At 41.9% G+C, this 26,135-nt stretch overlaps 1 protein-coding gene across 1 annotated transcript in view; it reads right to left on the reverse strand.

Annotated features, from left to right (window-relative positions):
• Positions 1-385: 385 nt before the first annotated feature.
• Positions 386-26,135, reverse strand: part of rabggtb (Rab geranylgeranyltransferase subunit beta) — a 47,367-nt gene continuing 21,617 nt past the window's right edge. Inside the window, exons 5-9 of the mRNA XM_060830656.1 lie at positions 17,998-18,050; positions 17,194-17,304; positions 14,910-15,035; positions 10,778-10,927; positions 386-4,392 (exon numbers count right to left, since the gene is read on the reverse strand). Coding sequence (XP_060686639.1) covers positions 4,252-4,392; positions 10,778-10,927; positions 14,910-15,035; positions 17,194-17,304; positions 17,998-18,050 — 581 coding nt within the window. The 3' untranslated portion in view covers positions 386-4,251. The remainder of the gene's footprint in view (positions 4,393-10,777; positions 10,928-14,909; positions 15,036-17,193; positions 17,305-17,997; positions 18,051-26,135) is intronic.

The following is a 26,135-nucleotide window of genomic DNA, read 5'->3' on the forward strand; positions in this document are numbered from 1 at the left end:
AAGTTGAAAAGTGTGGTGCTGGAAAAACACAGCAAGCCAGGCAGCATCTGAGGAGCAGGGTAATCGACGTTTCGGGCATAAGCCCTTCTTCAGGAATCAGATTCCTGAAGAAGGGCTTATGCCCGAAGCGTCGATTTTCCTGCTCCTCGGATGCTGCCTGGCCTGCTGTGTTTTTCCAGCACCACACTTTTCAACTCTGGTCTCCAGCATCTGCAGTCCTCACTTTTTCCCATCAAGAATAAAAGCAATGAAAATGAGGACATGTTCGCAAGAGTGGGAGAGAGATGACAGCACACATTAGTGAGCGTGACAGAGTTTACTTTTCTCCCTGGCTCTGAAAGACTGTTTAATTTTACTTGAAATGACTTCAACAGAACACAGGATACACACAAATACAAGTTATATTTTATTTAAACAGGGGTAAAATTAGCATAACATTTCAATGAGACATTTGTTAGTCAAATTCTCAATGTATTCAGCTAAATATTGACAAATATATTTTTTACTTCGAAATAAATATGTTGAACTAAAGTTTTGTTACGTTGGCCACAAAAAGACAATTTACAATAGTTACTGAAGGTAGACGCTTACTTTTTCAGTTTAATGTGATCACTAATTCGCTACACAATCCCATATGCTCTTCCATTACCACAATTATTTAAATTAAGATTTTTTTTTTCCCCCCAGAAGATTGGACAGGAGAGCAACATCTTTCAAGTGATTCAAAGTTGCAAAGAAAATGTGGACTTCAAGAATCACAGGGACTCTGATTAAAAAAGGCTTGTGCAGCATTTTCAATTTAATGTCATTTCACAAATGAAGCCTGAAATATTTTGTTGAGTTTTGCAATATTCAACTTAATGTTGATTAAACTGGATAATACCTGATCGGATTGGCATAAAATCCCAGCATCATCCTCTTGCTGCTCCAACGTTTGAGAGCCACAATCCACCACAGAAGCCTCACAGCACTGGACAACACCCAGAAAGTGCAGTGGAGTGGAACCAACAAGCCCCTGCCACAACCAATAACCCTCTGGCCAGGGCAAAGTGGAGGGCGAAAACCAGTGCCTCACAGTTAGTCAGGAAGCATAGCCCCATTGGCTGGCAGCCCAAGTGAACCTCAGAGACAGTGACATCCTATAAGGAGTACAGCAGCACCCAAAAGGATGACACTAGACAGTGGCCTGACATGTCCAGGAACAAACAATAGCGGCATATGGCCCAGAGCCCAGTGAACATAGGCCATCTCCCAGGGCACAAACCCCATGCAGCAATGCCCTGCGGTGCACACTTGGAGGATCGACGACAGGACACTCTCTAAGTACTGAGTTGTATACAACATTTTATTTTAATAGTGGAAAAATGTATTTTAATGGTTATTCATTTACCAACACAGGCATTCAGCAATTTAAACTCCTAGTACAGGTACAGGACCTAACTCCAGTTGTAATATTATTTCCTGTGGGAACCGATGCTTCACTTAAACATTTCCTTTGAAGTCATGATTTTTTCAACAACACAGTCACAACTTTAAGTGAGGACTTCTTACTTCTAAAGAAATAATTGTAAACATTTATGGGGGAAGATTATTATTATTTAATTCGTTTCAAGGTTGTGCAATCAGAAATCTTCTCTTCCCAGGCCAGAAAAAAGTGAACCGCAGAACCTTGTCTCTTCCCTCAACACTAATATTACATGTAAATTAGTTCTCTCTGCTGCTTTAGATTTTACTTCAGTTCTTCAAATGTTCTTGCCCACAGCACACTTCAATCTTTTCCTATTTTGCTTCCAGTTTGATGTTCTATAGCTCTTTGATTCATTTATTGCCCTTTCAATTAAATCATTTAAGCTGCTACATTTAAACTCTACCTGCTGCCACATTTGCTTCCCTAAAACATTAAACCCAAGAGCAGAACAACAAAAAAAAATTTCATAGGAGGCTACACTATAAACACAGTTATGGTACCTCAATAGACCAGCTTTAATTACAAAGATATAGATGATCTCTGGGAAGTATAAATTTAACTATACTATCCAAAATTACTAAAACCCGAATTAAAGCTCGAATATTGACATGAAACATCAACTGGTTTCTCTCTGCATGGATGCTGCCAGACCTAAGCATTTTTAACATTTACTGGTTTTATTTCAGATTTCCAGCATCTACAATATTTTGTTCATGTGTTGCTGAAATAAGGTGTACCTTCTACCAATTTTCATTGTATTGCTGCTAACAGAGTACATAAGGAGAAATTCACTTGTGAATGTGACATATTTGGAATGATTGAAGACCTTTGATAATGTTCCACAAAGGAGGGCAATAGAGTACATGGGATAGGGAGTAATATACTGGCATGGATTGGAGGTAATGTACAGGCATGGACAGGCTGTATTATATTGAATGGGTTGAGGTTACTTCATGAGGAGAAAACATTAGGAATAAATGGTTCATTCTCTGGTTGGCAGGCTGTAACAAATGCAGTATCACAAGGATCGGAGCTTGGGCACTCAGCTATTCATAATGGATATTGGGAGTAAGCGTAATATTTCCAAGTCTGGAGATGATACAAAACTGGTGACGAATGTGTATTGCAAGGATAATGCAAAGAGGCCTTAAGGCAATTAGACAGGCTGAGTGGGCAACACACAGCAAGTGGAATACAGTAAAGAACAGTGATGGGTTATTCACTTCAGGAGGAGAAATGGATATGCAGAGTACTTTTTAAATGTTGAGAGATTGGAAACTGTTGATGTGCAAAGGGACCTGGATGTCCTTGTACATAAATTATGAAATCTAATATGCAGACATAGCAAGTATTTATGAAGGCAAATGGCGCACTGGACAATATTGCAAGACAATTTGAAGACAGAAGTAAAGATGTCTTTCTTCAAGTGTACACAATGTTGGCGAGACTGTATTTGGAGTATTTTGTGTAGTTCTGGTTCCCATACCTAAGGATGGATTTACTTGCCACAGATGAAGAATAGTGGAGGTTCCCTAGAATGAATCCAAAGATGGTGGAACTGTTCGGTTGAGAGAGACTGAGGAGATTGGGCCTACACTCTCTGGAGTGTAGAAGAATAAGTGTGATCTCATCAAAAGCAATGTAATTCTTAAAGGGTAGATGCAGGAAGGATGTTTCTGCACTGGTTGGCAGAGAGATTCAAGAACCAGGGCGCACAGTCTCTCAAAAAAAGTTAACTGTTTTAGACTGAGATGGGGAGGAATTTCTTTGCTGAAAATCTTTGGAATTCTCTACTCCAGAGCACTGTGAAAGCTCAATCATTATGTATGTTCAAGACAAAAACTGGTAAAGTTTTCATTACTCATGATACCACGGAATTTGGGCATAGCACATGAATATGGTATTGAGGTAGATGATCAGCCATGATTTGTGACCGGTGGAACAGGCTCTCGGGACTGTAGTGACCTATGCCTGCTCCTATTTTTCTATGTTAGCATTTAGACAGAATTTCAGAGTAAAGTATACCTCCTGCATACAATCAGAAAAGAAGTATTTCAACTCTTCACACTGATTCACCAATTTTTAAAGACTTTTTCTAAAACTGATAAAACATTCCCTCACCCATTCATCTGCAGATGTTCTTGGGGAGCTTGAAAGACCACCTGAGTTCAGCAGCTAGGCTCGACTGATATCTGACAAATTAAAACCTATTCTTAAAATTTACATGGAAAGCAAACATAGAATGTACTTGAAAAAAAACCTGCAATTTAGTTTCACAATCCTGAATTTAGCATCTTTCTTATACATTAGCTGCTCTATGAAATTTAATAGCAATTTACTCATTTCTGAATCTCAACCCAAATGCAACATTGTCCAAACACCAGCCCCCTCCATAGATCATTAACGGTTAAAATTTAAGTACATATAAATAATATTTGCGTACATGAGATATATAAATATATATCACACAAAACAATTTAAAGGATGTTAGTGTAAGTCAGCCAGCAACTATATTATAATAAGACCAGCTGAAAATGAAGTTGGCTGCCATGACTGATGGTGTGTGACAAATGAAGTGCAGTATTACACCTCTCAATTCCTTGTAGCAATGGTACACTGTGGAAACCATAGCGTTAACAAACCAAATTCCATGTATCAGATAAAACCTACAAATTATTGCCAAACCCCAAGTGAAATGGTGGGTGTTGAAGTACCCTTTGTTAAACTTTGATCTGTCCACAACAGCATTCAAACAGCACCAAGAAATCATCCTTCAAATCCCCTTAGTGCAGTAGTTCAGGTTGGAGGCCAATTTTCCGTAGGGTATCCTCTGGCATACAAAACACTGGGTTAACTGGCTTTATCCGCTGATCTCCCATCAGGGACAGGCCGGCCACTCCAAACAAAGTGTGGAAGGGATCAACCTAGCAACATAAAAATAAACGATAATGGTGATTGAAGAAACCTGGTTTATAATGAAACTGTCCAATAATTAGCCTTACATGTAACTTACTAAAAGTTCTTTGCATTCTTCCATCAAAACAAAACTCACCAGCGCAGAGTCATTGACCAGTTGTGTTGGAAATAAATACTTATATTTGTGGATTGATGACAAACTGGTACGTATGGAATTGTTTGACATTTCTGGATGAAAAGTGTTTCTTGGAAATAAATTCCACAACTCAATATATGCTGTAACCAATCTGCTGTTCCAGAAAGTGACTTTGGAGAAAAAAAACAAGTAGTTTAGGGCGGAGGGGCTAAGAAATGGGATTTATGGTCGTAATCTGCTGGAAAACCTGGGTTTGAAAAGATGGAGGCCTCTGTATTGGTAGTTAGGAGATAATGAGGACTGCAGATGCTGGAGATCAGAGCTGAAAAATGTGTTGCTGGAAAAGCGCAGCAGGTCAGGCAGCATCCAAGGAGCAGGAGAATCGACGTTTTGGGCATAAGCCCTGCTTCAGGACGTTCAGATAGTTTCTGAAGAAGGGCTCATGCCCAAAACGTCGATTCTCCTGCTCCTTGGATGCTGCCTGACCTGCTGCACTTCTTCAGCAACACTTTTTCAGCTCTATATTGGTAGTTGCCCAGCAGTCTTTTCTGGACTTCGTTTTCTACTTTCACAGACTTTAGTAGTCAGGCAATCAGGAAAAAAACTTTAGGAGCTCCAATTTTTGCCTCTTTGCAACAGAGATTTCTGCGAACCTGATACAGTTTTCAAATAAGAGTATTTCTGACTACCTTGTACCCCTGAAAAGCTGAACTGTGACCACTTCCCAAAACTCAGATCTAGCTTGATTTAAATTCAATTCTGTCAATAAGAAATCAGCTGAACTGAGAAAAGTCCTTAAATCCTTTCCTTTGTTGTTAAGCTCTAGGCCAAACGGAGTGTTTTGCTCTTTTGGTCCTTTCTTTAAAAATATCATCTCGGCTGAGATCAATTTCTTTTGTGCTGTGAATACGTGTCTGTGTTTGGAATTAGGAGACTATAGTTCTAACTCCAGATTCTAGTTTACAATGTTAACCAGTGTTTGTCACTTGTTTTAAGAATAAGGGGGAAGAGCAGCAGACCATTAGTCATTGGGTCTTCATAACTAGGGGGACAGACAGGAGGTTCTGTGGGAAAACGAGAGCGACTCACAGTTGGTCCCAGGTGCTAGGGTTCATGAATCATGTCTTCAGGATCCTTGAGGGGGAGCAGCCCCAAGTCGTGGTCCACATCGGCACCAACGACATAAGGAGTAAGAGGGGTGGGGATTTAAGGCAGAAATTCAGGGAGCTAGGGTGGAAGCTTAGAGCTAGGACAAACAGAGTTGTTATCTCTGGTTTATTGCCCATGCTACGTGCTAGTGAAGCGAGGAATAGGGAGGGAGAGGACTTGAACACCTGGCTACAGGGATGGTGCAGGAGGGTGGGTTTTGGATTCCTAGATAATTGGGGCTCTTTTTGGGGTAGGTGGGACCTCTACAAACAGGTCTTCACCTGAACCAGAGGGGTACCAATATCCTGGGGGGATATTTGCTAATGTTCTTCAGGAAGGTTTAAACTAATTCAGCTGGGGGATGGGAACCAGAATTGAGGTCTAGAGGAGGTTGAGAGTAGGGAGGTCCGAAATAGAGTTTCAGAGTCGCAAGAGGGACCAGCAAGTAAGAAGTTGGTTTGAAGTGTGTCTGTTTCAACGACAGGAGCATCCGGAATCAAGTGAACTTGCAGCATGGGTCGGTACCTGAGATTTCGATGTTGTGACCATTTCAGAGACATGGGTAGGGCAGGGCAGGGATAGGAATGGTTGTTGCAGATTCCAAAATTTGATGTTTCTGTAACAGCAGAGAAGCTGGTAAAAGAGGAGGGGGTGTGGCATTATTAGTCAAGGACAGTATTACGGCTGCAGAAAGGATACGTGAGGACTCAGCAACTGAGGTAGTATGGGCTGGGATTGGAAACAGGAAAGGAGAGGTTACGCTGTTGGGAATTTTCTATAGGCCCCCGAATAGTTCCAGGGATGTAGAGGAAAGAACAGTGAAGATGATTCTCAATAGGAGCACGAGTGACAGGGTAGTTGCTATGGGGGGCTTTAACTTTCCAAATATTGACTGGGGATACTGTAGTTCAAGTACTTTCGATGGGTCAGTTTTTGTCCAATGCATGTAGATGGTTTTTAAGATCATAGGACATGGGGTGGAAGTAAGGCCATTCAGCACATCGAGTCCACTTTGCCATTCGATCATGGCTGATGGGCATTTCAGTGCCACTTACCTGCACTCGCCCCTTAATTCCTTGTGAGATTAAGAATTTATCAATCTCTGCCTTGAAGACATTTAATGTTCCAGCCTCCACTGTGCTCCATGGCAATGAATCTCACTCTCTGGCTTAAGGAATGTCTCCTCATTTCTGTTCTAAATTGACCCCCTCTAATTCTAAGGCTGTGCCCACATGTCCTAGTATCACTGCCTGACAGAAACAAATTCCCAGTGCCACTCTTTCTAAGCCATGCATTATCTTATAAGTTTCTATTAGATCTCCCAACCTTCTAAACTCTTAATGAATACAACCCCAGGATCCTCAGTCGTTCATCATATGTTAGGCCTGCCATTCCAAGGATCATCCGAGTGAATTTCTGCTGGACTTAGTCCAGTGCTAGTATGTCCTTCCTGAGGTGTGGGGCCCAAAACTGGACATGGTATTCCAAATGGAGCCTAGCCAGAGCTTTATAATGTCTCAGTAGCATGTCGCTGCTTTTACATTCCAACCCTCGAGATAAATGACAACGTTACATTTGCTTTCTGAACCACGTATTCAACCTGCAGTTTTCTGACACAGTGTGTAGACAAGCCAACAAGGGGCAAGGCCACATTAGATTTGGTACTGGGTAATGAACCCAGCCAGGTGTTAGATTTGGAGGTGGTGAGCACTTTGGTGATAGTGATCACAATTCAGTTATGTTTACTTTTGCGATGGAAAGGGATATGTATACACAAGAGGGCAAGAGCTACAGCTGGGGGAAAGACAAGATTTAGGATGCATACGATGGGGAAGAAACTGCAGGGGATGGGTACAAGAAACATTCTGTGTGTCCTTGATAATTATGTACCTGTCAGGCAGGGTGAAGTGGTTGAATGCAGGAGCCATGGTTTACTAAGGACGTTGAATCATTTGTCAAGAGGAAGAAGTAAGCTTATGTTAGGATGAGATGTGAAGCCACAGTTAGGGCGATTGCGAGTTACAAGCCAGGAAAGACCTATAGAGAGCGCTAAGATGAGTGAGGAGGGGACATGGGACGTTGCTGGCAAATTGGATCAGGGAAAACCCTAAAGCTTTCCATCGGTATATAAGAGATAAAAGAATGACTACAGTAAGATTAGGGCCAATCAAGGACAGTGGTGGGAAGTTGTGCGTGGAGTCAGAAAAGATAGGGGAAGCACTAAAGAATATTTTTCATCAGTATTCACACTGGGAAAGGACAATGGTGTTGAGGAGAATATGGAGAAACAGGCTACTAGACTAGATGGGATTAGGGTTCACAAGGAGGTGGTGTTAGCAATTCTGGAAATGGTGAAAATAGATAAGTCCCATGGGCCAGATGGAATTTATCCCAGGGTTCTCTGAGAAACTAGGGCAGAGCTTGCAGAACCTTTGGCTTTGATCTTTATGTCATCATTGTCGACAGGAATAGTGCCAGAAGGCTGGAGGATAGCAAATGTGGTTTGCTTGTTCAAAAGGAGAGTAGAGACAATCCTGGAAATTATAGACCAGTGAGCCTTACTTTGGTGTGGATAAACTGTTGGAAAAAGCTATGAGAGATAGGATTTATAATCATTTAGAGAGGAATAAGTTGATTAAAGATAGACAACACTGTTTTTGAAGGGTAGGTCGTGCCTCACAAACCTTACTGAGTTCTTTGAGAAGGTGACCAAACATGTGGATGAGGGTAAAGCGGTTGATGTGACATACATGGATTTCAGTAAGACGCTTGATAAGGTTCCGCATGGTAGGCTATTACAGAAAATACCAAGGCATGGGACTGAGGGTGATTTAGCAGTTTGGATCAGAAATTGGCTAACTGCAAGAAGAGTTTAATGCAGAAAAGTATGAGGTGATTCACTTTGGAAAGAGTAACAGGAATGCAGAGTACTGGGCAAATGGTAAGATTCTTGGTAGTGTTGATCAGCAGAGAGATCTCTGTGTTTATGTACATTGATTCCTCAAAGCTGCCATCCAGGTTGATAAGGTTATGAAGAAGGCATATAATGTGTGAGCTTTTATCAGTAGAGGGATTGAGTTTCAGAACCAGAAGGTCATGCTGCAGCTGTACAAAACGCTGGTGCAGCTGCACTTGGGGTACTGCATGCAGATCTGGTCACCGCAATGTAGGAATGATGTGGAAGCTTTGGAAAGGATTCAGAGGCGATTTACTAGGATGTTGCCTGGTATGGAGGGAAAGTCTTATGAGGAAGGGCTGAGGGACTTGAGGCTGTTTTCATTAGAGAGAAGAAGGTTGAGAGGTGACTTAATTGAGACATATAAGATAATCAGAGGATTAGATTGGATGGATAGTGACAGCCTTTTTCCGAGGATAGTGATGGTTAGCATGAGGGAACATTGCTTTAGATTGAGGGGTAATAGATACAGGACAGATGTCAGAGGTAGTTCTCTTTACTCACAGTAGTAGAGGCGTGGATCATATTGCCTGTAACAGTTGAAGACTCGCCAACTTCACAGGCATTTAAATGGTCATTGGATAGGCATTTGGATGAGAATGGAATAATGTAGGTTAGATGGGCTTCAGATTGTTGCGCTGCCCTGCGAGGGCCGAAGGGTCTGTACTGTGCTGTCATGTTCTATGGTTTCTATCATAATAATCAAACTCTACTGTATTCATTAGAAGTCTTGTAAAGATCTCTTTCATTCTGGTTGGCAGTATAAAAGGGAATCTATTAGCCATTTTGGTGATTAAATCAACACAGTTTATACTAACTGTGCAACTGGTAGAATATAGGAGTTTGATTATCAGTGCATTCTGCCCATCTGTCATAACATCTGCTTCAGTCAGGATTCCACAGATATAGAAACAGTCTGTACCCACATGAATCTACCCACATCTGAAAGACATCCAGGCTTGGACTGATAAGTGGTAAGACACATTTATGTCACACAAGGGTAAGACAATAGCCAACCTCAACAGAAGAAAAATTAATCAACACCCCTTGACATTAAATATCATCATCACTGGACCTACCACTACCTAAGACATGAAGATTACCATCAGTTAGAAGCTGAAGTGGACTAGCCGCATAAATATTGTGGCTAGAAGATCAGAGGCTAGAAATACTGTGGTCCCTCACCTCTGATCCCACAAAGACTGTCTAATATCTTAAAAGTACAAATCAGAGTGTGAAGGAATACTCTCCATTTGCTTGGATGAGTGCGATTACAACAACATTCCAAGTTAAACACCTTTGGCGACCCATTAATCTCTTAACCCATTAAAAATTCATCAATTCACAACTGACACAATGACAGCAGTGTGTATTATCTGTACAACTCACCCATGGTTCCTCAACGGCACCTTCCAAACCCACAACCTCTATCATCTAGAGAAACATAGCTGATACACAGGAACACATGAGTGGTACGGTAGCACAGTGGTTAGCACTGCTGCTTCACAGCACCAGAGACCCAGGTTCAATTCCCACCTCAGGCGTCTGTGTGTGTGGAGATTGCACATTCTCCCTGTGTCTGCGTGGGTTTACTCCGGGTGCTCCGGTTTCCTCCCACAATCCAAAAATATGCAGGTTAAGTGAATTGGCCGTAGTGTTAGGTGAAGGGGTAAATGTAGAATGGGTCTAGGTGGGTTACGCTTTGGCGGGTCGGTGTGGACTTGTTGGCCCAAAGGGCCTGTTTCCACACTAAGTAATCTAATCTAATCTAAAACATCACCTCCTGAAAGTTCTCCTCCAAGCCAGTCACTAATCTGACTTGGAAATTTATTGTTGTTCATGCTGGAGTCAAAATTCTGGAACTCCTTCCTTAGCAGCACTGTGGGTGTACCCCAAGAAAGACAGCTCAACACTGCCACTTTAAGGGCAATTAGGGCTGGGCAACAATTGTTGCGTTAATCACTGACCCTCACATCTCAAACTAATTTAAAAAGAGGCAAGTAACTTACTTGATTTACAATCAGACCCTCTGGTTACAGCAGACCTCCAGATGTAAGCTTCCAACCACAATTAATTGGACTGTGGAGTATTACTATATGAGACATCCCCCTCCCAACCACACCATCCCAATCACAGCTGTCTGGACACTTACCACATCTCCAGGCCGGTCTGCAAATCCACCAGTCTCCTCATCCTGACAGGCCAAGATAAAACGGCTTAACTTATCTTTGTCAATCCAGTGCAGTCGCCCAATGATTTTCAAAGAGGCCAGCACCCACCATGAGTAACAAACATCGGGTAACTGTAAGAAGGTCAGAAGGCACAGAAATCAAAAACTACAGTGACTAAATTGGTTTCATTCAATTTCCAAAACACACACTTCACGTCAGCATATTTAATCAGTAAAACTTGGGTTAAAGACTCCATAAATTCCTGAGGACTACAATCACCAGGGTGGACTAGTTAGCCTGAAGGACTGCTTCTGTGCCAAATATTCTAAATAATTTTGTCACATTGTAATTGCGGATTGTTCATTTAAAATGCTGACTGACTTACATAAACAATTCTTTTTAAAGCAATGGGGAATATGTTCAAGTTGAGGAAGAGGAGAAAGAAATTGGAGGCTAGTAATACAAGATATCTGTAGTGTCTCAGCAGCAAATTAAACATTCCTGACTTTGTTGCTAATATTTAGTAAAGCATTTGGTATTTGTGGATGCTGATCTGAAACTTCTCAAATATTTAACAAAGCCATCAACAACTTGTTTTAGGAAAAGGTAAAGTGCAAATCTGGACATTCCAGGAAGTTAAGCAAATGACAAAGGAACTGCCAAAACATGTTCAATTTGGAATGGAATTAAAGCCTTCAAGGTATTGGTGCTTCATTGCACCTGCTACCCTTCTGGATGCTGAGGGTTATAGGGTGCTGCTGAGCGAGTCAAGATTAGAGTCGTGCTAGAAAAGCACAGCAGGTCAGGCAGCACCCAAGAAGCAGGAAAATCAACGTTTCAGGTGAAAGCCCTTCATCACTTTCGCCCCAAAACGTCGATTTTCCTGTTCAACCTGTTGCACTTTTCCAGCACCACTCTAATCTTGATTCTAATCTCCAGCAGAGAGAAAGTGAGGACTGCAGATGCTGGAGTACCAGAGTTGAAAAATGTGGTACTGGAAAAACACAGCCGGCAAGACAGCATCCATTGCAAATTCACCTGCGCTTCCACACACATCACTTACTGCATCCGCTGCACCCGATGTGGTCTCCTCTACATTGGGGAGACAGGCCGCCTACCTGTCGAACGTTTCAGGGAACACCTCTGGGACACAAGCACCAACCAACCCAACTGCCCCGTGGCTGAACACTTTAACTCCCCCTCCCACTCCGCCAATGACATGCAGGTCCTTGGCCTCCTCCATCGCCAGACCCTGGCCATATAATGCTTGGAGGAAGAGCGCCTCATCTTCCGCCTAGGAACTCTCCAACCACATGGAATGAATGTAGGTTTTTCCAGCTTCCTCATTTCCCCTCCCCTCACCTTATCTCAGTCCCAACCCTTGGATTCAGCACTGCCCTCTTGACTTGCAATCTTCTTCCCGACCTCTCCACCCCACCCTCACCTCCTTCCACCCATCGTATTCCCAGCGTCCCTCCCCCTAATTCCCTCCTTTCTATCTATTATCTCAGCCCGCTTGGCACACCAACCTCATTCCTGAAGAAGGGCTTATGCCTGAAACGTCGATTCTCCTGCTCCAAAACGGATGCTGTCTGGCCTGCTGTGTTTTTCCAGCACCACATTTTTCAACTCTAATCTCCAGCATCTGCAGTACCCACTTCTGCTGCTCAGTGAGACTTGGCAAGGAGATGCAGAGTACCCTCTACTTACGCTGATGTATGTCCTCTGTAATCATAGAACCCCTACACTGTGGAAACTGGCCATTTGGCCCAACAAGTCCACCCAAACCCATTCCCCTGGCCTATTATTCTGCATTTACCCCTGACTAATGCACCTAACCTACATACCCCTCAATACCATGGGCAATTTAACATTACCAATTCTCCTAACCTGCACATGTTTGGACTGGGAGGAGACCCATCTGTGAGGGCAATGTATGAATCTACAAAAGGATCGATAGAACAATTAAGTGAGTGGGTAAGAAGGTAGCAGATAAAGTAATATGTGACAAACGAAAAGCTATTCAGTTTGATAGGAAGACTAGAAAAGCTGAAAATGTTTAAACTGTGAGAAACACAGGCTGACGTTCAGAAGGATTTGAGTGCTCTTGCACGATAATCATCAGGATAAGATAGAGGTACAACGGTCAATTAGAAAGGCAAATGGTGTTTTGATCTTTATTAAGGGGTTGGAAGAAGAGTAAGGGAATGGTGCTGCCATTGTACAGAGCATTGGTGAGATTGAACATGCATTTCAACATAGAGAGGAATATACTTGTCTTAGGAGGAGTTGTTACACACATTCACTAAATTAATATTGAAAGTGGAGAAACTCAGCAAGTGTGGCAGCATCTGTGGGGAGAAAGCAGAGTAATGTTTCAAATCCAATATGACTTTTCTTCAGAACTTTGTTCCAAAGAATGGTCATAACTGACTCAAAACATTAATTTTGTTTATCTCTCCACAGATAGTGCTGCCAGACCGGAATTTCTCCAACACTACCTGTTGATATTTCAGATTCCCAGCATCTGACATATTTTGCTTTTATTTCCCTAGATTATTTCCTGGTCGGAGAGGGGGTGGGGGGTGTGGGAAGTGTTTTGAAGATGTGGATATACCTTTGAGAGAGTTAAAAAGCAGCAGAACTACTGGACACAGCACCAAGCATACTCAAAAAAGGTAACAATGTAACACAATATAAACCATCTGATTAGCTCATTGCTTGGAGACAAAAACAAATTCAAATTTGGCTAATCAGTTTAAGTTATACCCAACACAAATCAAACTCCAATCGAGTTTGAGTGGAGTATATTGCCAAATCTTAAACACCAATGACACAATCTGATGCTCTGGAGTATTAGACCCAGGATAATTGCACAGCTGAGAGGAGATCTGTCACATCCTCACATGTAAGGGACTGCTTGAAAAAATATTTCTCTTAAAGTCCCTTTTCGATCAGGATGTGACGCAGAAATTCCTAACAAGGAAGAAAGACGACGCAGTAAGATCCAAAGACAAGAACCGACAGCTGCCTGGTTTTGAGATAAGAAGTGTTGTTTTGTAAATCTTAATTGGGAGTTTTATTGGACTGTTAGAGAAAGGAATTGTAAATAGTGGTTAGTTAATTATTCTCTGTTATATTTTAAGAAATAAAGTTGTTAATTTTTACTTTACTTCTTGGCCACTCAAATTTTTACAGATTACTGCATGGGATGCATCTTTTCTGTGTTGCTGGTTTTAAATTAAGCAGGAGGGTTTACCCAGTGTCGTAACAGGGGTCGCTGAGTAAATGCTAGGGATGTTTCTCCTATATCCTCTGGGGTTTAGCACAATGAGAGGTGATTTAAATGAAACTTACAGGATTTTGATGAGATTCAACAGGGTAGACACAGGCCATTTTCTTTGGCTGAAGAGAATGGAATTTGGGTAATATCACACACATATCGTAAGTATCCCTTGGAAACTCTAATAGCTCTTTTGTTATAACTATTAATTGGTCTGACTGGTGTCACATTTTGTTCAAACTGGGCAAAATAAAGCTAATTTCTTTCAGAAAAAGATGTCAAATATGCTGCCCTTTTAGATGCAAGGTTAAACAGACCTTTTTAAACCCACTTCAGGACACTGCTTAGGAGAGGTGGGGATCACCTGGTGCCCTGAACAGGTTGCACGCCTTAACCAACAACACTGAAGCAGATCATTTCATCATTCTCACATTGTTGTTTTTGGGATCTTGCTGTGCACACACTGGTTGCCAATTTCCCACATTATGAACATATGAATTTGGAGCAGCAGTGGGATATTTTGTCCCTTAAGCTGCCCTGCCATTTAACAAGACCATGGCTGATCTGATTGTAAATGCAGATTACAACAGTGTCTACACTTTAACAGAAAAATATCTCTGAATGCAAAACATGCTGTGAACGGGTGAGGTTGTGAAAGACACTAAAAATAAGAATCCTTCCTTTTTTTAAAAATAAGTGGAGAGAATCAAATAATCGGCATGCAATAACTAATCAATGATTATTTTTATGACATAAGACAATGCAAGAAAAACAGTTGACAATGCAACAGTTTGATTTATCTTAAAAGAAAATATTTATTTGGCAAATACCTTCTCAGGTCGTCCATTGAGGCCTCCAGATGGTAACTGCCGTTCACACAGCCACCAACCCAGCAAGTCAGCATTAACCTGGTGCAACTGGCCTGTAATAGCCAGAAACCCCGTGCAGCAATAGATCTAGACAGGAGCACAGAAAAGCCCATCAGTTAAAACCCTCACCACGATTCATGCCTCAAACAAAAATGCTACACCATGCTGTCACAGTAAGAATGGAATGTGGAAAAATGTCTCTACAGGACAGACAAAACTTACAGTCATAGAGATGTACAGCATGGAAACAGACCCTTCGGTCCAACCTGTCCAACCCAATCTAGTCCCACCTGCCAGCATCTGGCCCATATCCCTCCAAACCCTTCCTATTCACGTATCCATCCAAATGCCTCTTAAATGGTGCAATTGTACCAGCCTCCACCATATCTTCTGGCAGTCATTCCATACACGTACCACCCTCTGTGTGTAGAAGTTGCCCCGTATGTATCTTTTATACCTTTCCCCTCTCACCCTAAACCTATGCCCTCTAGTTCTGGACTCCCCGACTCCAGGGAAAAAAACTTTGCCTATTTACCCTATGCCCCTCATAATTTTGTAAACCTCTATAAGGTCACCCCTCAACTCCGACGCTCCAGGGAAAACAGCCCCAGCCTATTCAACCTCTCCCTATAGCTCAATTCCTCCAACCCAGGCAATATCCTTGTAAATCTTTTCTGAACCCTTTCAAGTTTCACAATATCCTTCTGATAGGAAGGAGACCAGAATTGCACACAATATTCCAACAGTGGCCTAACCAATGTCCTATACAGACGCAACATGACCTCCCAACTCCTGTACTCAATACTCTGACCAATAAAGGAAAGCATAACAAACGCCTTCTTCACTATCCTATCTATCTGCAACTCCACTTTCAAGGAGCTATGGACCTGCACTCCAAGATCACTTTGTTCAGCAACACTCCCTAGCACCTTACCATTAAGTGTATAAGTCTTGCTAAGATTTGCTTTCCCAAAATGCAGTACCTTGCATTCATCTGAATTAAACTCCACCTGCCACTTCTCAGCCCATTGGCCCATCTGGTCAAGATCCTGTTGTAATCTGAAGTAACCCTCTTCGCTGTCCACTACACCTCCAATTTTGGTGTCATCTGCAAACTTACTAACTGTACTTCTTATGCTCGCATCCAACTTGCTCAGATATTTTCTCAGTAACTGCTAGGATTTTATTAAAACCTGGTGGGAATATGAAGTCAAAATGCAAAAGCATTTTTGCATTAAAACAATAGCTGTTGGAGAAATACAGAAAAACCACCATCTGATTGCTTTGACTCCAAATCCTTCTTCAAGGCTTGGTTCCTTAGACAAATTCACATTTGGGGAGCTGGAAGTTGCATTAATTTCACCGTGGAGCAGTGAGTAGGACTGTCATTTCTGAGGCAGAAGATCAGGCTCAAATCCTACTCCAGAAAATATATAACAAAATCCAGGCAAACACTGAATATGCACTACTCTGAAGTAGCACTGCATTGTCAGAGACAAAGACAGATGTCTGGAGAAACTGAGCTGACCTGGTGGCATCTGTGGAAAAATGGAATATGAGCAATTCAAGAGGGCATTGGGAGATTGAGAGAAAACGTTTTGGAAAGGATATGGGGAAAAGGGAGGAGATTGGCATTGGGTAGAGCCATTGCAGACATGGGTGGACGGAAATTGTCTCTTTCTGTGCCATAACAATTCTGTGATGTCACCACAGATGCCTGTGAGACCCATGAGTTTCTCTGGCATTCTGTGTTGTTTCAGATTTCCAGCATCTGCACCTTTATTCCACTGCATTGTGAGAGGGCTGAGAAGTAAAAGATCCCACTGGAATACTTTGAACAAGAGCCAGGAGTTTTCCTGACCCTGGCCAATGCTACATATCAATCAACATCATGATATCTGATAGCATAGCTGATTTTATCATACTGATGTTTGTCGGGCTTTGCTGCACACACACTGGCTGCTATTTTTCCCCAAAGTTTGGACAGTGACTACTTTTAAAAGCATCCATTAAATTAAACAAAACTCTTCCAAGTTGGTAAAAGGTATCATATAAACATTAAGTCTGCTAGTTATAAAATTGGAGGGGAAAGTTGAAAAACCCCATGCTGAGATATCTGCTGTGATTAATGTTTCTCTATTTCCTATATAATCCAGCATTTATATTGGAAATCAATTAATACCAGAATGAAGTTGTAATGTTTAAAAGCTGAGACTCTTTACACTGTGGACCAATGTCAACTTACCTGCCCGGCATGAGATTCAGAACCTGGTCGACATCCAAATCCTCCATCAAAGTTCATACAGGATAAAACAAATTCGGCTGCTGATTCTAGGTTGACGGCATCAAGTCTCCCCTGGAAAACAACCCAGTACTGGCATTACAAAGCAGCTGCACATTAAGGTTGATTGATGTGGGTTTTAGAAACTCAAACAGTGAACCTACACAAATAAAAAATTCACATGCCCTTCACTCTCGCCGACTATGTATAGAGTTCCTTCCTCAAGATACCCGCTTCTGCTCAGGGATAACTTCATTACCCCATTAGCACCTCACCTTTTACTTGGGAGTTTAAAAGATGCCAGATCCATCTCAATTGGAAGTTCACCTACTTCATAGTTAGAAGGCACGATCAGAGTGCTATCATAGTGGGATAGTCATTTGACTAGCAATCCAGCTCCTAGCTAATATGTCATGGGGAGATAGTTTTGAATCCTACCATGGTGAATGGAGAGATTAGAATTCAATAAAAATCTGGAATAAATAAACCTAGTGACCATGTAATCATTATCGATTTTCATAAAAACCCAGAAGATTCAGTCATGCCCTTTAGGGAAGAAAATCTGCCATGTTTACCTAATCTAGCATACATGTGACTCCAGACCCAGAGAAATGGGCCAATCTTAACTGCCCTCTGAAATGGTCCAGACAGCCAATCAATATTAGGGCAATGAGGGATGGACAACAAGTGAAGCTTTGCCTTCAATGCCCATAAAACAATTACATAGTCACAATATATATCAGGCAATAAGCTTGTTTCCATTCTTACCAATAGTGCAAGAGTTGCTACAGCACAAAAGGAGAACCTGGTGTCTATTTCACCTGGAACAGAAGAGAGACTTTTCAATAACAAAGTAATGTATTCACCACACCCCACCCTGCTTGAGTAAAGTTTGATTAATTTCTTTGAGGAGAGAAGTAGAAAATTAAAAGCTCATAAGAAGTGTTCTTCCTCACTTTACAAACTCTCTTAGAGATCACACAGAGGGTGGTGGGCATTTGGAACACGTTGCCAGTAGAGGCAGGCACGGTAGATTCATTTAAGATACGTCTGGACAGATGCATGAGTAGGTAGGGAGCAGAGGGATACAGAAGCTTAGGAATTGACTGACAGTTTTAGACAGTAAATTTGGATCGGCTCAGGCTTGGAGGGCTGAAGGGCCTGTTCCTGGGCTCTAAATTTTCTTTGTTCTTTGTTCAATTTGCTCTTAAAGGGGTGGGACAGTGGCTCAGTGGTTAGCACTGCTGCCTCACAGCTCCTCAGTGCCGAAGAGCTTGTTCCTATGATGTATTGTTCTTTCAGAACATGTCAGAATATGTCTGAATAGAAGACAGAGAGGTTGTTTGGGGTTAGTACTACGACTATTGATTTTCTTGACTTACATGAATTACCCAGACTTTGGCTATAATTTCAAATTTTACAAGAAGACACTGACAGGTTGGTGGAATAGGCAGAAATGTGCCAGTTGAAATATAAAGCCCACAAGTGTGCAGTGATACACGTTCATCTGAAAATGTGAGGCAGTGTAACAAAGGACTGCAGGTACAGAGGTATTTTATTGTACACACAGTTGAAGGTGGAGGACAGGTTGAAGAAGTATTTTAAGAGAAAGCACAAAAGTTATAGTTAACCTCAGTAAAGCTCTTACTTGGCTGCAGTACTGCATCAAACTCTGGGCAACACAGTTTAGAAATGATAAGAGTTTAGAATTGGTGCAGAAAGGGCTTATAAGCATGCTTCCAGGAATGGGGAACTTCACAAACGTGGATAAAGTGGAGATGCAGAGGAAAATTGCCATGGAGAAGATTGAAAAAAACTATGAGGCATTCAAAATGAAGAACCAGAGAAACAAAGTCCAAAAGGGTAGATAAAGAGACCCCTCTATCGATGAAAGATCAAGAAAAACCATAGGACATTATTGCAAGGCGACTGGCAAGAAAAAAAGCAATACAGCATTACACAGAATTTTTTAAAAAATGCACTGCGTGATCAGGATCTGAGTGTGTGGGGAGAACAGGCAATTTCAGTCAGGAATTGAAAGCAGCCGAAGAGAAAGTAAAACATCAGGACAATGGAGAACAGGTAGGACAGTTTGACCAGCTGAGCTTCTCTTGGAAAGATCAAACCTGGACATGGAGTGAATGGCAGCTGTAGCCAATATAGGATTCATTCTTTGATTCGATTGTAAAATAAGAATTAGTTTTGGCTTCTGGAACGAATCCACTAAATCCCAGGATGTTTTCTTTTAATTTCAAAGGCTGCTTTGTCCTTGTACAGTGGGCCATTGGAGAGTGAACAAAATGTTTGCCAGCAACAGTGTAGTCCCTGCAAATCCCACTGGTCCCAGAGCTAAGTTGGAAGCCATAATAATTTGGCCTGTGCCAAAGCTTCATAATATGCACAAAGTTGTATTTATCCCCTCTCAGAATGATCCAATAGACTTATTAGACAGACTCATCAACTATTCTCAGCCATCCTGAGAAGGTGTTGCTAGTGGACCTTGTTGAACCACTGGTGGAAGTGCAGATACAACTGCTACAGAAGGCAGCATTAGAATCAATCACGTACATTACTGCAAGTTCGGATTAAAACAAAGGCCCACACCAGGTAAGAATGGCAATAATTCTTTTATGGATCAGAACATCGGTGAACCAAAGTTTTCTTTAATGATAATCCAATAGTTTCACAACTAATTCTACTGACATCAGTTATTTTACTTCTGGTATAATATTGGAATGGTATTTATATTGTGTAAATGAAGTCCTGACTTCACACTTATAGAACATAATTTATGGTATTATGACTGTGCTAAATGGGACAGACTTTGAATTGATCTAGCAACTCAAGATTGAGCATCATGAGACAATTGAGCCAACAGCTGCAACAGAGTCATCCTTCAACCCAATTTTCAATTTCATGGCCCTGCATATTCCCACTCTTCCACTGTCATTAAGCCAAGAGATCAACCACCTAGTTCAATGAAAAACGTAGGAGGGTAAGCCAGGTGCAGCACCAGGCATACCTAAAAAATATGCCAACCTGGTGACACTACATCACAGGGTTCTGATCATGACAAACAGCAAGTGACAGAGAGCCAGTGATCACACAACAATGCACCACGCCTGAAAGTCTGCAGTCCTGCCACACCCGGTCATGTGGATCCACAAATATCCCATACCCAATGATGGGGAAGTCCTGTACATCAATGCAAAATGTAAGACTGAAACATTCACAACAATCTTCAAATAGAACCACCAACTGGATGATCTATCTCTGCCTTCTCCAATGGCCACAAGCATTACAGGTGCCAATCTTCAACCAAGTTGATTCACTCCTCACTGTATGAATTCTATGATCTTCATGAAATTACAAAATAGCTGGAGGAACTAGATATTGCAAAGAGCATGGGTCCTGCCAACATTCCAACAATAATACTTTAAACTTGTGCTGTAAAACTCACCACACCCTGAACCAAGTTATTCCAGAATTGCTACAACATCTATCCAACAATGTGGAAAATTGCTCAAATATGTTCTGTACACAAAAAGACAAATCCACCCCAACCAATTATTACTCCATTAGTAAAGTGTCGTGGGGTGTCATCAACAGTGTTATCAAGCAGCACCTGCTCAGCAACACCCAGTTTGGGTTCTACCAAGGCCACCTTACAGTCTTGGTTCAAACATGGAAAAAAGAGCTGAACTCTAGAAGTGAGATGAGGGGGACAGACCTTGACTTCATTGGGCTGAGTGTGACATCAAGGAGCCTCAGCAAAACAGGAATCTATAGGTATCAATGGAGCAAACTTTCCACTGGTTGGAGTCAGTCCTGACACATTGGAGGAGGGCAGTAGTTGCTGGAGGCGTGGCATCTCAATTCCTCTAACCGCAGGACTTCCTCAGGGTCACGTCCTGGGCACAACTTCAAAGTTTGTAGATACTTTAAAACATCTTCAGTTGCTTCATCAATGACCTTTGCTCCATCATAACGTCAAAAGTGGAGATGACTTCACAATATTCAGCATCATTCATGACTCCTCAGATACTGAAGCAGTCTGTGTTCAAATTCAACAAGATCTGGAGGCTTGGGCTGGTAAGTGTCAAATAACATTAACACCACTCAAATACCAGGCAATGACCATCACCAATAAGATGCAACCTAACCATTACCACTTAACGTTTAGTAGTGTTCACATCCAGTGGGTCACCACTGACCAGAAAGTGAACTGGACTTACCATTTAAATACAGTGGCTCTATGAGTAGGTCAGAAGCTAGAAATACTGCAGCAAGTAACCCACTCCTAACACCCTGAAGCCTGACCACCATCCACAAAGCACAAGTCAGGAGGGGGATGGGAACCTAAATTGCAATTCCACCGTCCAGGAGGTCGAGATTAGTGAGGTCATGAAAACGGTTTCAAGGTCGCAAGAGGGACAGGAATGGCTCGATAGAGTAGGGACAGGAATGGTTGTTGCAGGTTCCAAGATTTAGATATTTCTAAAAGATGGTAAAAGAGGGGGAGGTGTGGCATTGTTAGTCAAAGACAGTATTATGACAGCATAAAGGATGTTCGAGAACTCGTCTTCTGAGATGGTATGGGCGGAAGTTAGAAACAGTAAAGGAGAGGTTACCCAGTTGGAAGGGGTTTTCTATAGGCCTCTGAATAGTTCCAGAGATGTAGAGGCAAGGATAACAAAGATGATTCTGGATGGGAGCGATGGTATCAGAGTAGCTATTGTGGGGACTTTAACTTTCCAAATATCGACTGGAAATATGATAGTTCAATAGGTCATATGGGTTAGTTTTTATCCATTGTGTGCATTTTTGTCCATTCCTGACACAGTATGTAGAGAAGCCAACAAGGGGTGAGGCCACATTGGATTTGGTACTGGGTAATAAACCCAAGCAGGTGTCCGATTTGGAGTAGGTGAGCACTTTGATGATAGTGACCACAATTCAGTTATGTTTACTTGAGCGATGAAAAGAGATTGGTTTATACCGCAGGGCAAGAGTTATAGCTGGGGGAAAGGCAATTATGAAGTGATTAGGCAAGATTTAGGATGGGGAAGGAAACTGCAGGGGATGGGCATAATTGAAATGTGGAGCTTATTCAAGGAACAGCTACTGAATGCCCTTGATAAGTATGTACCTGTTAGGCAGGGAGCAAGTGGTTGAGTGAGGGAGCCTTGGTTTACTAAAAAAGTCAAGAGGAAGAAGGCGGCTTGTTAGGATGAGATTCAAGTGCTCTAACTGAGCCATTGCGAGTTATAAATTAGCAAGGAAAGACCGAAAGTGAGAGCTAAAAACAGCTAGGAGAAGTCTTGAGAAGTCATTGGCAGATAGGATCAAGGAAAACCCAAGGCTCTCTATAGGTATATCAGGAATAAAAGAATGACGAGAGTAAGCTTACGGCCAATCAAAGATAGTAGTGGGAAGTTGTGCGTAGAGTCCAAGGAGATAGGAGAAGCTCTAAGTGGATATTTTTCGTCATTATTCATACTAGAGAAAGATAATGTTGTGGAGGGGAATACTGAGATACAGGCTACTAGACTAGACAAGATTGAGGTTCACAAGGAGGAAGTATTAGCAATTCTGGAAAGTGTGAAAATAGATAAGTTCTATGGGCCAGATGGGATTTATCCTAGTATTCTCTGGAAAGCCAGGGAGGAGATTGCAGAGCCTTTGGCTTTGATCTTTACATTATCATTGTCTACAGGAATAGTGCCAGAAGACTGGAGGATAGCAAATGTGGTTCCCCTGTCCAAGAAGGGGAGTAGAAACAACGCTGGTAATTATAGACCAGTGAGCCTTATTTCGGTTGTGGGTAAAGCATTGGAAAAGGTTACAAGACATGGAACTTGTATTCATCTAGAAAGGAATAAGTTGATAAGGGATAGTCAACACTGTTTTGAGAAGGTTAGGTCATGCCTCACAAACCTTACTGAGTTCTTTGAGATGGTGACCAAACAGGTGGATGAGGGTAAAGCGGTTGATGTGGTGTATATGGATTTTAGTAAGCTATTGCATAAAACATGGAAGCATGAGATTGCGGTGATTTAGTGGTTTGGATCAGAAATTGGCTAGCTGAAAGGCGATAGAGGGTGGTGGTTGATGGGATACCTTCATCCTGGAGTTTAGTTACAAGTGGTGTCCTGCAAAGGTCAGTTTTGGGGCCACTGCTGTTTGTCATTTTTATATATGACTTGGACGAGGGTGTAGAAGTCAGAGATGTACAGCACGGAAACAGACCCTTCGGTCCAAATCGTCCATGCCGATAAGATATCCCAACCCAATCTAGCGCCACCTGCCAGCACCTGGCCCATATGCCTTCAAACCCTTCCTATTCATATACCCATCCAGATACCTTTTAAATGTTGCAATCATACTCGCCCCCACCACTTCCTCTGGCAGCTCATTACGGGAAATGCATCCAAAAAATTTATTTGGGTTGAACTGAGAAATAAGAAAGGGATGATCACCTAATTGGGATTGTATTACAGACCCCTAATAGTCAGAAGGAAATTGAGAAACAAATTTGTAAGGAGATCTCTGTTATCTGTAAGAATAATAGGGTGGTTATGATGAGGGATTTTAATTTTCCAAACATAGAGTGGGTCAGCCATAGTGTTAAGAGTTTAGTTGGAAAGGAATTTGTTAAGTGTGTACAAGAAAATTTTCAGATTCAATATGTGGATGTACCTACTAGAGAAGGTGCAATACTTGACCTACTCTTGGGAAAAAAGGCAGGGCAGGTGACTGAGGTATCAATGGGGGAGCACTTTGGGGCCAGCAACCATAATTCTATTAGGTTTAAAATAGTGATGGAAAAGGGTAGACCAGATCTAAAAGTTGAAGCTCTAAATTGGAGGAAGGCCAATTTTGACGGTATTAGGCAAGAATTTTCGAAAGCTGATTGTGGGCAGATGTTCGCTGGAAAATGGGAAGTTTTCAGAAATGAGTTAACGAGAATCCAGAGACAGTATATTCCTGTTCGGGTGAAAAGGAAAGACTAGTAAGTATAGGGAATGCTGGATGACTAAAGAACGCCACTCCCCCTCCTCTCTTGCCTCCCTTTCTATCCTTCCTGTAGCATTTCCATCCTGGAATATTAAGCTGCCAGTCCTGTCCATCCTTGAGCCATGTTTCTGTAATTGCTATGATATTCCAGTCCCATGTTCCTAACCATGCCCTGAGTTCATCTGCCTTCCCTGTTAGGCCTTCTGCATTGAAATAAATGCAGTTTAATTTATCAGTCCTACCTTGTTCTCTGATTTGTCCTTGTCAGTTTGACTCACTTCTTTGCTCAACTGTACCAATCTCAGATTGACCTCTTTCCTCACTATCTCCATGGATCCCATTCCCCTCCCCTCCACCCACCCTAATAGTTTAAATCCTCCTAAGCAGCTCCAGCAAATCTCCCTGACAGTATATTAGTCTCCTTCCAATTCAGGTACAATCAGTCCTTCTTGTGTAGGTCACTCCTACCCGAGAAGAGATACCAGTGATACAAAAATATGAATCCTTCTCCCCTGCACCAGCTCCTCAGCCATACATTCATCTGCTCTACTCTCCTAATCTTACCCTCACAGCACAGGGAATAATCCAGATATTACTACCCTCGAGGAGCTCCTTTTCAAATTCCTGCTGAACACACTATAATCGCTCTTCAGAATATCATCCTTTTCCTTTCCCATGTTGTTGGTTCCAACGTGTACAATAACCTCCTGCTGGCCCCTCTTCCCCTTGAGAACATTCTGCACCCTCTCAGAGGCATCCTTGATCCTGGCATCAAGGAAGCAACACATGATTCTGATTGTTCGCTGCTGGCCACAGAAACATCTGCCTGTGCCTCAGACTAGACAGCCCTCTAACACAACTGATCTCTTGGAAGCCGACACACGCCTCATTGCATTAGAGCCAGTCTCAATACTAGAAACTTGGCTGTTTGTGGTACATTTCCCTCAGAATCCATCACCCCCTTCATTTTCCAAAACAGCAATACCTGTTTGAAATGGGGATAGCCACAGAAGACTCCTGTACTGCCTGCCTACCTCTCTTACCTTTCCTGGAGTTAACCCATCTATGTGACTGTATCCGCAACTTTTCTCCCTTCCTATAACTGCCATCCATCACATCCCCTTGCTCTTGTAAATTTCTCATTGTTTTGAACTGTCTCTCCAACCAATCCATTCAATCTGATAAGGTTGCAACCAACAGCATTTATTGCAGATATAATCCTCAGTAACACAGAAACTCTCCCTAAACTCCCACATCCGACAAAAAGAGCATATCACTCTACTCAGGGCCATTTTTGTTTCTTCCAGTCTACAGACCCAGAAAATAGCACTGTCTCATTCCTCTACAAAACACTGCTCTAGGACAACTTAATACTAATGGCTTATATTTTTAAGTTTAATCAAGTGACATATCTCAATAAAATATATCGAGAGACAACCCATTCTACTCACTACTGCAGACTTACTTTAAGGCCACACTTAAAAATATTCACTTATCTGTTTCTGTGTTGTGATCTCTCCCAATCAGGTTCCCCCAAGATCAGTTGTGAATTTCACTGTTAGTTAATTTTCCCAGATGCACTCGGATATCCAACAATACATGAATTCAAACAGCAAAGGCAGTAACTACACAGGTTCACTGCTAACTGTGTCATTAGCAGCATGGATTTCTTTTTCTCTCTCTCCTGCACTGACTGACCATGTGCTGCCTTTGTCTGTTCCTCTCCCTTTTAAAAGTGCCGTTGTTTTTATTTTTTTTCTCCAAAGTTCCAAAACAATGTAGCAGCATATAAAACATTAATTGCTGCTCCTGGAATTCGAAGAAATCACTGCCAGCACCTAAAATACTTCAAAAAAGGAGCAGCCTGTTACAGCCAGATGGGTTAGTAA

This window comes from Hemiscyllium ocellatum, chromosome 9 (genome assembly GCF_020745735.1).
Source record: "Hemiscyllium ocellatum isolate sHemOce1 chromosome 9, sHemOce1.pat.X.cur, whole genome shotgun sequence".
In the NCBI taxonomy this organism is placed as follows: Eukaryota; Metazoa; Chordata; class Chondrichthyes; order Orectolobiformes; family Hemiscylliidae; genus Hemiscyllium; species Hemiscyllium ocellatum.